This window comes from Carlito syrichta, unplaced genomic scaffold (genome assembly GCF_000164805.1).
Source record: "Carlito syrichta isolate Samal-C Ts95f unplaced genomic scaffold, Tarsius_syrichta-2.0.1 Scaffold309773, whole genome shotgun sequence".
In the NCBI taxonomy this organism is placed as follows: domain Eukaryota; kingdom Metazoa; phylum Chordata; class Mammalia; order Primates; family Tarsiidae; genus Carlito; species Carlito syrichta.
Window position 1 is genome coordinate 794,988 of NW_007253869.1, and position 14,915 is coordinate 809,902.

The following is a 14,915-nucleotide window of genomic DNA, read 5'->3' on the forward strand; positions in this document are numbered from 1 at the left end:
CAGGTAGAGATGAGATCTCGCCAAGTTGCCCAGGCAGGTCTCGAACCCACGGGCTCAGGCAATCCACTCACCTCAGCCTACCAAAGGCACGGGATTACAGGCTGAGCCACCGAGCCTGGCTTAAACCAGACTTTTTAAGAGCGAACATTTATTACACTGGTCAATGAGATTGGTATTGTTTTATATTCAGTTTATAGATTAAGAAACATAGCCGGACTCGGTGGCTCAGCCTGTACGCCCGTACTTTGGGAGGCTAAGGTGAGTGGATTGCCTGAACCCGCGGGTTCGAGACCCGCCTGGGCAACTTGGCGAGACCTCATCTCTACAATAAATCAAAAAATTAGTCGGGTGTGGTAGCGCGCGCCTATAGTTCCAGCTACTTGGAAGGCTGAGGCGGAAGGATCGCTGGAGCCCAGCAGGTCGAGGCTGCAGTGGCTGGGAGTGGCCACTGCACTTCAGTCTGGGTGACAGAGTGAGACTCCAACTCAAAAAAAAAAAAAGAAACAGTTACACTGAGAGGATCAAGAATTTGCCTAGTATCACACAGTTTGTAAGAGGGGGTGGGGCCAGGGCCAAGTTTAGGCCCTAGCCTGTCTGGCTCCAGAATCCTCACTCTTATTCTGAGCAGACAGGGACCACTGTGTGAAAGAGGATATTTCGAGTAATGTATAAACATGGGCACTTTAACATGCAGTTGGCATGTAAGTTTAACATTTGAAGCAGGGAGAAAATTTCATTCCTGGCTAAAAGCTCAAGTGTTACACATGAGATATACTGAGCTTTGGTTAGGTTCTCAGAAGCTCGTCTCAATGTTAAACACCTCTACTGCTACTAGGATACAAAAGGAGCACCTTTGCAGTCAACAAATAAGCATATTGTCTGCCTACTGAGCACTTTTTTGAATCATTAGGTTCTGTTTCCTACTTCACATTTGGTCTGGTGAAGATGCCCATAATATTTTCTGCTTAGTTCTCAGTCACTTTCTGTCCTGCTGATCGTCCCCACCCTATTAACAACTCTCTCACTTCACTGTCTTATCTACTTCAGAGCCTTCGCCTTGGAGCCTTTGCTCCAAGCGGCCTTAGAGCTTCAGCTACCCAAGGTCTTCTTACCCTGTTTATCCTTTTCCTTTCTGACTCCAGTGGACCCTGAGGCAGGGTGACCTTATTAAAGACTCTATGAAACAAAGTTGTCTGTCATCTCTTCAGAGAAACCCACCCACCCTCCTTCTATTGGTAATTCAGAAAAACTCTGCTTACCCACTTCCCTCCATCACTGGGGAAAGTGGGGGTTGGAGTAGTAAAACATGGTCGTTGCTGGAGTGAACAGCTGGTTACTATAGTGATTGGATAGTGACAGTTACCATCCTGCCACCCTACCTGCAGCATCTGACTATCTGATCTGGTTTCAGTGTTTCATAACTGGCTTCCTGGGTAGAGAGTGGTAGGCACAAAAAAAATTGTTCATGCCCCTCCTTTCTGCGGGAGGAATGGGGACTTTGATTATTTCTTTAATGATTTTTCGACTTTGGCTTTGTCTTTCTTCTATAATAATCCTTTTTCACTCCAAGCTCTGCTGCTTGCTTACCTTTTCTATTCTCTGGAATCTTCCAATTAAGCAGCTGCAACTTTGTGTGTCCTCTCTCCTCTCCCCTCTCCCCTCTCCCCATCCTCCACCCCCACCCCCTGGGAAGACCTGGAGGGAGCACCCTTGCCCTGTGGGGTTAGGCCTCCATTGCTGTTGTAACCTGAGAAAAGAAGGCCAGGCCTCTGGAGCCGGCAGTCAGCTCCCTGTGGCCTGCCAGAGGATAAGAACCTTGCTCACTCAGCTCCCTCCCTCTTTTCTTTCCCCTCCCCTGCTGCAGCAGGGCCCTCCCCCATCCGCACACACGGGCTGCTGGGTAAGTGGCAAGATGGCTCCCCTGCATGTCTCCGGCTGATCGCTGCCGCTCCGCCAATACAATAGAGCCAGCCACTACCAGCAGCCTGGCCCTCTTCCTCCTCCTTCTCCAGAGAGACCAATCCAGCCGAACTCGGGGTTTGCCGTGAGGACTTAACGCTTATCTCTTAAAAGCCAGATCTATTTAGCCTCCCCGCACCACCACCACCTCCCCTTCCATTTACCATTTTTTGGATCCCCAGTTGCTGCATCTCGATTTTCTCTCTCTGGATCGGGTGGCCGGGGAGGAGGTGGTGGGATCTTGGGACAAGGAAGGTGTTTTTTTTTTTAATTTTTTAGGATTTTTTTTGTTTGGTTTTTGTTATTTCTTCCATTCCAGAAAGGGATAAACAGCACTTCCAGGGGGAGAAAAAAAATCATGTTATCAGAAAGCAAAGAAGGGTGAGAGCTTCACATTTCCATGTATTCCTTTTCCCCTCCGCTCTTGCTCCCTTCATCTTCCTTCTCTTTCCTCTGGCCTTCATTCCGCCTTTCGTTTTGGTTTGTTTTCAGTCATTCTGCTTTCCCCCTTTGTCCTTCCTGCCCGGTTTCTAATTGGCCCCACTTGCCCTCTCTGTGTGGGAAATAGGTATATTTTTGGTAAGCCCTTTCTTTAGATTTAAGCAACTCAATCTCATATTTCTGTGGGGGCTTGTGAGCTGGGGGCATAGTTCCGATTTCCCCTCCCCCTAAACCGTGCATCCCTCCCTGACTGCTCTGGGGAGGTTCTTCTGACCTCTGAGTGTCAGTCAGCCTGTTGGGAATGCTGACTTTTCTGGTGATGGTTATCGGCCTGGGGAGGCTTGGTTTCCCCCCTTCTGAGACTTAGGCCTCTGGTCATCTTGATTTGTTTTTGATTTTTTGTTTTTTGTTTTTTGTCCACTATTTGGGTGGCAGAGGGGGTGAGATTCAAGGTAGAAGTTAGGGATGAAGACAAAACGAAGGTGGGAGATAGTTTATCTAAAGTGAATCTCTGGAATTCTTTGCCTGAAATAGAAGCTAACTTGTGAGATTAAGAGTGCGGGAGTGGGCTCAGTGTTTGCGGGGCGAGCTGCCTGTTGTGGGGGAGGGTGTGTCCTGATGGGAGGCCTGCTCTCTTTATCTCTTGGAAGTTGAAATGAGGGAGTGGGAGAAACTGGGTGAAAGCCGAATGTAAGAACAGTTTCTGCACCTCTGAGCAGGTAAAAGTGGCCCTTTTCTTCTCCGAGCTTTCGTACTCTTCAGCAGTTTTAGTTTTTCCCTTGGGATGAGAGAAGGTCCTTGTTGAAGCTTGAACCTCCACCAGCCCTACATTCTCCCTGCAGCCCTCACCCTCACCATTTCCTCCATTCCTGGTACCTCCAGATCCTGTAGGTCAGCAGGCCTTTACTTATTAAGCAGTTGATTTAACACAGGTTGGGATCATTTGCCACAGCCATGGCCATTCTTTCTTGTCTTCTTAAGGAATCAGGCTTCCCTTAGTTTCTCATGGTATCTTGCTACATAAAGGTGCCTCTGACCAGGGTATAGAGAAGTCACAGGGTTCTAGGCAAATCACAGTAACTTATGAGGGACTGTTTGCTGAGGAGAGTGTTTTCTCCTTTCATGTAAGAGAGCTCTGGTGAGTTACTACTCAAGAATAGTTGAGGAGTCCTTACCCCACACATAACAGCTTATCCCATCTGGGTAGTGGGTGGATGTGGTTGCTGTGATCCATGCTCTTTCCCTAAGGAAAATGGTTTCCCACTTCTCTCATTGGGGCGGGGTCTCTAGCCTTGATCTAAAAAGCAACTCTCCTGATCCCAACCAAGTGATGAGGCATGAGGGTTTTCTGACCCCAAAACTAACACCTTGCTCTCTCTTCCCCTTGGTTCTTTCCTGCCCTTCCCTGTCAACCTCTCCCCATCCTGTCAGTGAGGAGAAGGAGGAAGTGACCATGGACACAAGTGAAACCAGACCTGAAAATGATGTTCCAGATCCTCCCATGCCTATTGCAGACCAAGTCAGCAATGATGACCGCCCTGAGGGCAGTGCTGAAGATGAGGAGAAGAAAGAGGTAAATATCCAAGCCACCTGTTGGGGTGGGCAGGAGTGGACCTAGGGGAAAGAGTGGACCACTCTGGTGATCCCTTAAACAGTGGGATAATGTAAAGAGAAGGGCTAAGGTTAGGGGGTCAGGATAGGGCCAAGGGAGAATTCGCTGGTTTAGCAAGGGAGACCCCTTGTGATGGGGACAGGGCTCTTCGTTCTCCTTTCCTTGTTGTGGAAGTATTGCAGTCCAGACCTCTAGAAGTTTGTAACTAACTGAAAAGTTTGATAATGGCCCTTTATCTAAGTCCCAGACAGCTTTACCTGCTATCTCTCCCGTTGGTAACTCCTTTAGCTTTCCCTCCTTTTTAAAAGCCTAGTGGAGCCTAACGCCATCTAGTGGGCTTTGATGGTTCCACCAGACCAGCCATGCTGAGGAATTTTTGTTCCTCATCTGCCCCCAAGTGGTCTCATTGCAGAGATGTAGCTACTTAGAATTAGCACTTGTGATCCAGAAGGCCCCTTCCTTATTATCTGTGAACCTCTGCCTCCTTTTTTGGCATATATGTTACCTTGTGTCCTGCACCCAATTCGGGGGGCTTCCCCTATTGGTGCCAGCGAAGTCTTCTTGGCTCTTAAAGTAATAGAGAAAGAATTAGCTGGGCTTGGGAGTGGGGTGACAGGGTGGGAGGGACTGTTGTGTGTGTAGCCTTTCTCTGGTGTGTGTTGCGGGGGAGGGGGCCGGTGAAAGTGATTTGATGTGCAGAATATTATTTATTACAAGGTCCTTCTTCCCCGTAAAACTTTGTCCAAGTACCTCATGTACGGTAATCCGCCCGTAAAATATAACCCTGCCCAACTGGCCAATCGCTGATGCCGCCTCTTCCTCTGGACCCACCCGCTGCTACTGAGCTGCCCAATCAGAGCCAAGTCTGCTATCCAGGTGTCTTGGCCAGAGGGGGGCATGCATATGGGCTCCTGTGATGGGCCCCCTTTTGCCTCCTTGTCTTGCTTGCATCAGGGGGCCAAGAAGAACACTGTTCTGGAGAGACTTGCATTGAGAAAGCAAAAACCATTTGGAAAGGGGTGGACTTGCATCATCTCCCTACTTGGGACACCCCAAGAAGAGCTTGTGCCAATGCTGAGGCGCCTGCCCACATGCCCTTGCGTTTTCGAGGACTGTGGGTTGCCTTGTATGCTACAGACTGTTGGGATCCCCATCCAGGGCACCAAGACCTCCTAAAGTTTGTGATCACAGTGCCATGCTGTAAAACACTGAGTGGGGCCTCTGCTTAAGCTGTGACAACTAGGAATCCTGCAGAGGAATCTAGGGTCTGAGCCCCAGAGATTTAATGCTGAGGACAGCCCAGCACATGTATCACCACTTGCTCATCAGATGGACTTTCCTTTGGTCCCTGTTGTCCATGGTGAAGGACAGCACGTTGGTTGCTCCAACTTTTCCTCCAGCCCTGGAGACAGGGACTCATTCATCCACCCGACTGGAACCACTGTCTCAGCTGGAGTCCCTGAGAAGATGCCACCCACAACTCTCAGAAGAAAAGTATTCTGACCTTGCTGCTGAATGTGTGCCGTCCTGGGGATATTCACCTACTACCCCCAGGCTACTGTCATCAGAGACTCCATGACCCCACTTGGTGAGAGGACCCCTCCCCAGTTGCAGGCGAGGAGAAAGGGACTCTGGAGTCATCACCTGGATTCCAAGTGTCGGTGGTATTGCTGCAGCTTGCCGCTGGTGGACATAGGGTCCTGCCTGCCACTCACGATAAAAGGCAAGGACCATTCCTGCGACTTACAGCCCATCTCATCAGGGACTGCAAGATGATGTCCCTACAGGGCCAGGACTGATGTCTCTGCCCCTTTTCCCCCCCTCTACCCCTCGCTGAGCCTGGCCACCGCCAGTGAACTGTCTTGACATCATGGAAACTGGGCAGCGTTCCCCCACACGTTTCCCTCCCGCCCCCCCTGCGCCCCTGGGAGGACTCTGGCAGTGCCGTGCTGACTACCACGCCGTGCGCCCACCTTTTTTGCCAACCCAACCCCCCACCAATTGCACAGCGCCTAGCAGGGAGGGCTCATTCTGATTGGACCGGCGGTTGACTAGATACAGTACACAGTGAGGTGCGATTGGCTGAACTGAAGATCCCAGGTGTGAGATGGTACCTGGAACATTTGTCATATTCCTAGTTTATTTTCTTCTTTATTTTCTTCTTTTTTTAATCTTTTATTTTATTTTTTTCCTTTATCTTTATTTTTCTGATTTCTTTATTGGATTTATTTATTTATTTGGTTCATGTTTTTCCTGTTTTAATTAAAACCTTTTTTTTTGTTGTTTTTTTCACTAACTTACCCATCGAGAGCGGCCCGCCTAGGAGTCAGGCTGGCCTTTAACAGAGACCAAGGAGACTTGGTTAGACGACACAAATGGGGCTGGAGGGTGGGTGGGGAAAAGAGATTTCATCAAGAGGGTTCTGCCCTACCTTTAGAAGGGTGGTATAGTGGTCTTAGTTTTTCCAGAAATAAGCACCTATATCTAAAAATGTACTATTCCCTTTTTCTCTCTCTCCCTTTTTTGACTCGTTCCATAGACTTTTTCCCACTGAATGTTTGGAGCAAAAACTTGCAGGTCCTTGGCAGAGCCCCTAAGGCTTGAGCCCTGGTTGGCGAGGGAACAGCATTGCTCTGTTGAAGTTACCTACAGTAGTTGGAAAATCTAAGAATCTCCCTGGGAACAGTCTGCTCTTTATAAAAACCTTCCTTTATCAAAGACACCTTTTTATGCTTCTGCTGGCAAGCGGCTTAGGAGCCTCCTCTCCAGTGAGTCTGTGGCTGCCTTACCCTATTCCACAGTTGATGGGGATTGGGCAATCGTGACATGACAGTCTGCTGTCCAAGCACCTCATAGCCATTGTTGGTGGACTTCAAACTGGGCATTGAGGAGAGGAAGGTTGCCTTGGTGAAGTTGCTGTCCAAAGACAGAGATGTTCCTTGTTTCCTCATGTTTTTCTTGAGTTAGCAAGGAAGGACCTGGGAGGACTAGATGACCTCTGTCTGGACACAGCTTGTTGGGCTTGATGTCCTCTTGACCTGTAGAGATAGTGGAGGAGGACATCACCAATATCTTTAAAGGGTTGAGAGGCTACTGAATTCCTCTTCCAGCTTATTTCTGGTTAAGCTAATACACAAGTGTGGTATAAACTAGATGACTTTTCCCTGCTGTGGTGTTTAGTTTTATTTTTTTTCTCTAACTTGCATTTATTCTGCTTCGTTTTTGCCGTTTGCCGCTTCTGTTTTGGTCTCTGTCCGTCTCTATGTCTCTCTCTCTCTGTCTGTCTGTCTTTCTCTTTCTGTCTTTGGAACCTATGCTAAGACTGCCCCATCTAACCTCCTTCCCCCCTCTCTGTGGGGTGTCTCTCTTTCTCTTTTTTCCCCTTTTCTTCTCTATACAGAGCTCGCTGCCCAAATCATTCAAGAGGAAGATCTCCGTTGTCTGTAAGTCTAGCCCCAAATCCCTGATAAAGGTCAATAATACCATAAAAATCAGCATCCATTGAAAAACAGATTCCCATTCTCAATGACATTCCTGGGTTGCCCCCTCTACCTAGCAAATCTGCTTCTTCTATATCGGGTTACATTTTGAAAGTCATTCCCTGTCATATTTTAATGAAATACACGATGAGGGGTCTCTCAGGCCATTTCCCATTTAGTCTTAGAGGCATTAATTCTTTCAGATATCTGAACACTTAGGAGTGAGTTTCAGGGACTGCTGTGTAATGCTAACCAATTTATACTTTATTCTATAAATATATTCTCTTATACTTTTTTTTTTTTTGAGTTGGAGTCTCACTCCGTCTCCCAGACTAGAGTGCAGTGGCACGCTCCCAGCCACCGCAGCCTCAACCTGCTGGGCTCCGGCGATCCTTCTGCCTCAACCTTCCAAGTAGCTGGAACTACAGGCACGCGCTACCACGCCCGGCTAATTTTTTGATGTAGAGATGAGGTCGCACCAAGTTGCCCTGGCGGGTCTCGAACCTGCGGGCTCAGGCAATCTACTCACCTCAGCCTCCCAAAGTGTGGGATTACAGGCTGAGCCACCAAGCTTGGCCTATTCTCTTACTCTAAGAGAGCAGCATCTGAGAAAATCAAAGTGCCCCATACCTCAAGCAATAACATTTTTATCATTTCCCAATGAGAACTCTAAATTACAAAAGTATAATAGATGTTTATAACCTAAATGCAATCTGTAGTATGAAGACTAACTTAAAGGATGACCAGATCACATGATTAATTATACTTAGATTTTAGTGTCACGTAGTCTTCTTATTTCTTCTGCATTCCCACGTCCTAGATTTTTCTTCACCACTACTTCAGATATTATTACCTACTGCTAAAAGTTTAAACTGCTCACCAAACTAGCTACCCCTCCTTGTTGCTTTTCGAGGACAGTAGCTTCCATCCGTCAAGAAGGAACTCCAGCCCTTTTTTGTTTTACTCTGAGGCCCATGCTTTCCCCAGTCCCCCAATATGACTTCCTTAAGTTAACCTTTTACCAAAACTCCAGCCAAAGGAAACCTGTGGGTATTACGGTGTGAACCAGCAGAGGTCCTAAGACCAGCTAACTGTTGGGTCCTATTTTTTTTTTTTTTTTTAAATCCATATTTTTTATTTTGATATTGTGGGGTAGGGTCCTATTTCTTGGGGACAGCAGCTACCAAGGGGGTGCCAGCTGGAAACAGTGACACAGAGGGGGGCCAGCCTGGTCGCAAACGACGTTGGGGAGCCAGCACAGCCACTACGCAGAAGAAACCTTCCATCAGTATCACCACTGAATCACTCAAGGTGAGGTGGGAGGAGCCTGGGAAGGGAGGATGAAATACCTTAAGGTGGGAGTAGACCTGGGCCCAGTGTAACGGGGTGGGGGGTATCTGTGTCCCAGAGCCTCATCCCCGACATCAAACCCCTGGTGGGGCAGGAGGCTGTTGTGGATCTTCATGCCGATGACTCCCGCATCTCTGAGGATGAGACGGAACGTAATGGCGACGATGGGACCCATGACAAGGGGCTGAAAATATGCCGGACAGTCACTCAGGTAAGGCTCCTGCACCCCATTGTCAGGGGAGGCAGGGAGTGGATGCAGAGCAGGCAACCAAGAAGCTATGGTGAAGTTCTAGGGAACTTTCTCGTCTGTGCAGCAGGCTGGGTTAATGACACTTTCAGGACTCAGACTGCCAAATCCAGGTTGCTGCCTGTTATAAAGTTTTATTGACCAGGCACGGTGACTCAAGCCTATAATCCCAGCACTTTGGGAGGCCAAGGTGAGAGGATTGCCTGAGCCCAGGGGTTCAAGATCAGCCTGGTCAACTTGGTGAGACCTTGTATCTACAATAAATAAAAAAAAAATAAGCCAGGCGTGGTAGCACGTATCTGTAGTTCCAGCTACTTGGAAGGCTGAGGTAGAAGGATTGCCTGAACCCAGCAGGTCAGCGCTGGGGTGGCCGTGAGCGTTCCACTGCACTCCAGCCTGGGCAACAGAGTGAGACTCCGACTCAAAAAAAAAACAAAAAATGGACAGTCTCAGTGACTCAACCTGTAATCCCAGCACTTTGGGAGGCCAAGGCAAGTGGATTGCCTGAGCCCACAGGTTCAAGACCAGCCCGGGCAACTTGGCAAGACCTCGTCTCTACAATAAATTTTTTAAAAAGCCAGGCACAGTGGCTCACCTATAATCCCAGCACTTTGGGAGACCTGAGGTGAGAGGATTGCCTGAGCTCACAGGTTTGAGACCAGCCTGGGCAACTTGGTGAGACCTCATCTCTACAATAAGTCAAAACATTAGCCGGGCATGGTGGCATGTGTCTGTAGTTCCAGCTACTTTTGGAAGGCTGAGGTGGAAGGATCCCCTGAGAGCATGCCACTGCACTCCAACCTGGGCAACAGAGTGAGACTCCAACTCAAAAAAATAAAAAAATTTTAAAAAACTAGCCAGGCATGGTAGCATGTGCCTATATTTCCAGCTACTTTTTAAGTCAAAACATTAGCCGAGCATGGTGGCGTGTGCCTGTAGTTCCAGCTACTTTTGGAAAGCTGAAGTGGAAGAACCACCATAGCCCAGCAGATCAGCGCTGGGGTGGCCATGAATGTGCACTCCAGCCTGGGCAACATGAGGCTCCAACTCAAAAAAAAAAGTTTTACACAACCACAACAATTCAATTTGCTTTTGTCTATGGCTACTTGGGCACTGTAGCACTAGAGTTGAGTGGTTGCAACAGCTATGAATTGCACAGTCTAAGGTACTATCTTGCCCTGTTCAGCAAAAATGTACAACTTCTGCCTTAGTTTTGCTGAAGGCAAAGTTGAGGCTGACAATCCCCAGGATCTGGTGGGGGTGAACTGAACACTGTGTTATGAAATCTCCCCCTATTGGAGGAAATGTGCTAGGTTGATTCTACTACTCTCTCCCAGGAAACCAAAAGCTGAGAGGAATATGCCAGTTGGGTGTTTAGCAGAACCCCTCCATTTTCTGCTACCTTTATAGGTCGTACCTGCAGAGGGCCAAGAGAATGGGCAGAGGGAAGAAGAGGAAGAAGAGAAGGAGCCTGAAGCCGAACCTCCTGTACCTCCCCAGGTGTCAGTAGAGGTGGCCTTGCCCCCACCTGTGGAGCATGAAGTAAAGAAAGGTGGGTGGCACATTGTGAAAGAAATGGAATGCAGCTGCCTGAATTCCCGGTGCACTTCATTTAGACTTTTAAAGGCGTTTAATGTTTTCTTCCTTTCAGTAATTTTTTTTTTTTTATCTCTCATCTATTCCTCCTAGATATTAATTAAGCTACTTGGAGGCTGGGCTTGACTCTGGTCACCACGCCCTGTTGTCTGGCTTTGTTTAATCTTCGAATCTCCTCAATTAGGAGGTTAGCCTAGCACAGAACCGTATACATTATAGGTGCTCAGCACATTTAGAAGGAAGAGTGGCTTCTTGGTAGAGAATGAAAGAAAGGGGACTGTACAAGTCATCTTGAAGGTGTAAGAGTCAGCATTGCTTTCCTACCAAAAGCTGTTCTTGTGTTCTCTTTGATAGTGACTTTAGGAGACACCTTAACTCGACGTTCCATTAGCCAGCAGAAGTCTGGAGTATCCATTACAATTGATGACCCAGTCCGAACTGCCCAGGTGCCCTCCCCACCCCGGGGCAAGATCAGCAACATTGTCCATATCTCCAATTTGGTAAGCCATTGTTTCTCACATTTCAGATTTGTTTTAGTGGTTACAAACTTGAGCTTTGGACTTATGCTTCCTAGGTTCAACTCAGATCTGACCTTGAGTGAGTTAACCTATTTCCTCATCCAAAAAATGGGGCGGGGGGGGACTCTCACCTTGCAGGGTTGTTTTGAGGACTTGCAGAGGGTTTCATACATAATGTCTCAATCGGTGCTACCACTCTTTTCACATTCTTGCTACTGGGTCCCTAACTTCTCTGCCCTCACCCAGACCTTGAAACTGCTTATGTGATAACAGCTTTGGAAAGCTTAAGACTGGAAATATGAGTGTTCTTTCTTTCTTCAAGACCCTGAAAGTCCATTTGCATTGGCAGGTTCGTCCCTTCACTTTAGGCCAATTGAAGGAGTTGTTGGGGCGGACGGGAACCTTGGTAGAAGAGGCCTTCTGGATTGACAAGATCAAGTCTCATTGCTTTGTGACGGTGAGGGGAAGAAGCTGATACTTTAGGTCGTGGCATATATTTCCTTTTGTGACCAATGTGGGCGCTTTAAGTATGTTGCTGTGAGTGGGAAAGGTTGCAGGCACACTGTGACCCTCTGCCTTCTTCCTTACTCTCCCAGTACTCGACAGTAGAGGAAGCCGTTGCCACCCGTACAGCTCTGCATGGGGTCAAATGGCCCCAGTCCAATCCCAAATTCCTTTGTGCTGACTATGCTGAACAAGATGAGGTAAGAAACCTAGGGAGAGAAAGGAGGTGAGGGGCAAGGAAGGCCATTACCTGCTAGCTTCCAGCTGACATCCTGGCCAAAGAGATTCTGTTCTTCCCTCTTCTGCCTCCCCCGCATGCCCCTCCTTTGGTTCCTTTAGCTGAACCATGATGCTTCAAAGTGTCTGTCCTGGTACCTAGGCTCCTTCAGTGGGAGTGATATCTCCATCCTGACTGCACTTGTTCCTCCTTTGCCCGCAGCTGGATTATCACCGGGGCCTCTTGGTGGACCGTCCCTCTGAAACCAAGACAGAGGAGCAGGGGATACCACGGCCCCTGCACCCCCCACCCCCACCTCCGGTCCAGCCACCACAGCACCCCCGGGCAGAGCAGCGGGAGCAGGAGCGGGCAGTGCGGGAACAGTGGGCAGAGCGGGAACGGGAAATGGAGCGGCGGGAGCGAACTCGATCAGAGCGTGAATGGGATCGGGACAAAGTTCGAGAAGGGCCCCGGTCCCGATCCCGGTCTCGTGACCGCCGCCGCAAGGAACGTGCGAAGTCTAAAGAAAAGAAGAGTGAGAAAAAAGGTACTTAGCTATGGGACACGCATACCCACTAGTAGGTGGGAAAGGAACCCAAGTGGGATGGAACATATGCATCAAATCTGATTCACTTTCTTCCATCTCAGAGAAAGCCCAGGAGGAACCACCTGCCAAGCTGCTGGATGACCTTTTCCGAAAGACCAAGGCGGCTCCCTGTATCTACTGGCTCCCGCTGACTGACAGCCAGGTGAGTGCTCTCCTTGGTATCCTGCTTAGGGTTGCACTGAGGTCAGCGTGAGGGAGCATTCATAAGACTGCGAGAGTGAGTAGAGCCAGGTATTTATTGTCTTAGGGTGATAAGGAAAGACAGCACCACAGAAGAAGGCAGTTTTCAGTTGATTAATATGCCATGGAGAAGCCAAGCCCAAGAGGGTGAAGATGGACATACAGACAGGAACTGGGGTTTGTGGGTGTCTGGGAAGCTGGCAATGCCAATCAGATTGCTTGAATCTTGATTTTAGTTAGTTGAGATAACTATTTTTGTTTTGTTTCTTTATTTGAGTTGGAGTCTCACTCTGTCACCCAGGCTGGAATGCAGTGGCATGCTCATGACCACCGCAGCCTCCACCTGCTGGACTCAGGTGATCCTTCCACCTCAGCCTTCCAAGTAGCTGGAACCACAGACGTGCACCACCACACCCAGCCTATTTTGGGGTTTATTGTAGAGACGAGGTCTTGTTGAGTTGTCCAAACTGGTCTGGAACCCATGGGCTCAGGCAATCCTCTCACCTCTGCCTCCCAAAGTGCTGGGATTACACCACACCAGGCCAAGAAACTGTTTTAAACTGTGTTTTTATAAAGTCATCCACATCTCTGCTTTTTAACATCAAGAGCTTTTGCTTTTTCTTAGTAATGGGCCTTTGGGGAATTTTAGGCTTATACTGCTCAACCAAAGAGAAAAGAGTTGGTTCACATCTAGGGTAATGATAGCTATGGAGGGTGCCAGTATCTGCCGCATGTCTTAAAGTTGAAAACTCAGAGGAGAGAGGTGGTCTGAGAAAGACAGATGTGATTGCTGAGCCCGAGGCCCCTTCCTGCTAAACAGCAAAGCTGACTGACCCTGAGCTATGAGGCACAGAAGGACTGATGGCAACAGGGCTGAGGTGTCTACTCTCTGCCTTTCCTGCCTGGCTGCAGATTGTTCAGAAGGAGGCGGAACGGGCTGAGCGGGCCAAGGAGCGAGAGAAGCGGCGAAAGGAACAAGAGGAGGAAGAGCAGAAGGAGCGGGAGAAAGAAGCTGAGCGGGAACGGAACCGACAGCTGGAGCGAGAGAAACGACGGGAGCACAGTCGCGAGAGGGACAGGGAGAGAGAGAGGGAAAGGGAGCGTGACAGAGGGGACCGAGATCGAGATAGGGAAAGGGACCGGGAACGAGGCAGGGAAAGGGATCGCAGAGACACCAAGCGCCACAGCAGAAGCCGGAGTCGGAGCACACCTGTGCGGGACCGGGGTGGGCGCCGCTAGCTGAAGCTGCAAGTACCAGCCACTCTGCCCCAGGGGGTTACAGGCCACAGAGGGATGGGTACAATCTCCACCACCCTGGAACCAAGAGTCTTTCAAACCACCTGTCCCCATATACCAAATGGAACAGTGGCCATTCTTATCCCCCACACCCCCCTTAACCTATCTCTTGGAGGACTTGGCCCTCTCCTCCCTCTCATTTCCCATTAAGTCTGTGAGAGGCAAGAGCTAGGTTAGGGAGGGAGGGGGTTGGCCAGAGGTGGGGAACAACCAGGTGCCCCTAACCTCTTTAATTTTTCCTCCATCCTGCTCACCACCTCCCTGGGTACTCACAGCCTCCTCTTGGGAACAGCCGGGGCCAGGACTAGGTCACCTATGAGCTGAATCAGCGTCTCCTCCTGAGTCCCGGGGCCCCTGCAGTTCCCAATCTCTTCTGTCCTGCAGCCCTTGCCTCTAGCCCACCAAGCCCACCGGTTCCACTTTATATCCACCTTTTCCTTTTGTTCAATTTTTATTTTTATTTTTTTTATTATTAAATGATGTGGTCTATGGAAAAAAATAAAAATCTGACTTAGTTTTAAACTGTGTGAGTGGCTTTCGTTGGGCAGGGCCTGGGTGAGAAGCCACACTGAAAAGGAAGTCTGGCCCCGAGCAAGCAATGCTTAGGGTCCGTGCACTCATTTAGGCCCCATCTCCCATCGCGTCTTGGCTCCAACCACCCCAAAGCTGTGCTGTTTCACGCGAGGATAGAGAGGAGGAGCCCCTTGGGAAGTGGGGCGGCCCTTTTTCGTGGAGGCACCCCAGGAGGGCGCGCGTCCGGGTTCCCAGTCCTGGACACGATTGGATTAGGCACCGGCCACCCGCTCGCCACCTTGCAGGTGCTCCCCGCAGCTGCCACCAGGGGGCAGCACCTCCTCGCTCCACTGGCCCCTGTGAAAGGCTTCAGTCCCCACCTCCGCCCTCCCGCCG

At 49.3% G+C, this 14,915-nt stretch overlaps 1 protein-coding gene across 5 annotated transcripts in view; it reads left to right on the forward strand.

Moving 5' to 3' along the window:
- ACIN1 (apoptotic chromatin condensation inducer 1) overlaps positions 1-14,528 on the forward strand; it is a 42,534-nt gene extending 28,006 nt beyond the window's left edge. For 2 of the 5 annotated variants that reach the window (XM_021717470.1, XM_021717472.1), the window contains 11 exons: positions 3,832-3,973; positions 7,413-7,455; positions 8,669-8,802; positions 8,900-9,052; positions 10,499-10,640; positions 11,039-11,184; positions 11,552-11,659; positions 11,799-11,906; positions 12,146-12,470; positions 12,572-12,672; positions 13,623-14,528. In XM_021717470.1, the coding sequence (XP_021573145.1) occupies positions 3,832-3,973; positions 7,413-7,455; positions 8,669-8,802; positions 8,900-9,052; positions 10,499-10,640; positions 11,039-11,184; positions 11,552-11,659; positions 11,799-11,906; positions 12,146-12,470; positions 12,572-12,672; positions 13,623-13,949 (1,729 nt within the window). In that variant the 3' untranslated portion in view covers positions 13,950-14,528. Of the gene's footprint in view, positions 1-1,897; positions 2,341-3,831; positions 3,974-7,412; positions 7,456-8,668; positions 8,803-8,899; positions 9,053-10,498; positions 10,641-11,038; positions 11,185-11,551; positions 11,660-11,798; positions 11,907-12,145; positions 12,471-12,571; positions 12,673-13,622 lie in introns of those variants that run through there. The other 3 variants (XM_021717473.1, XM_021717474.1, XM_021717471.1) reach the window with 3 other exon arrangements.
- Positions 14,529-14,915: the final 387 nt, after the last annotated feature.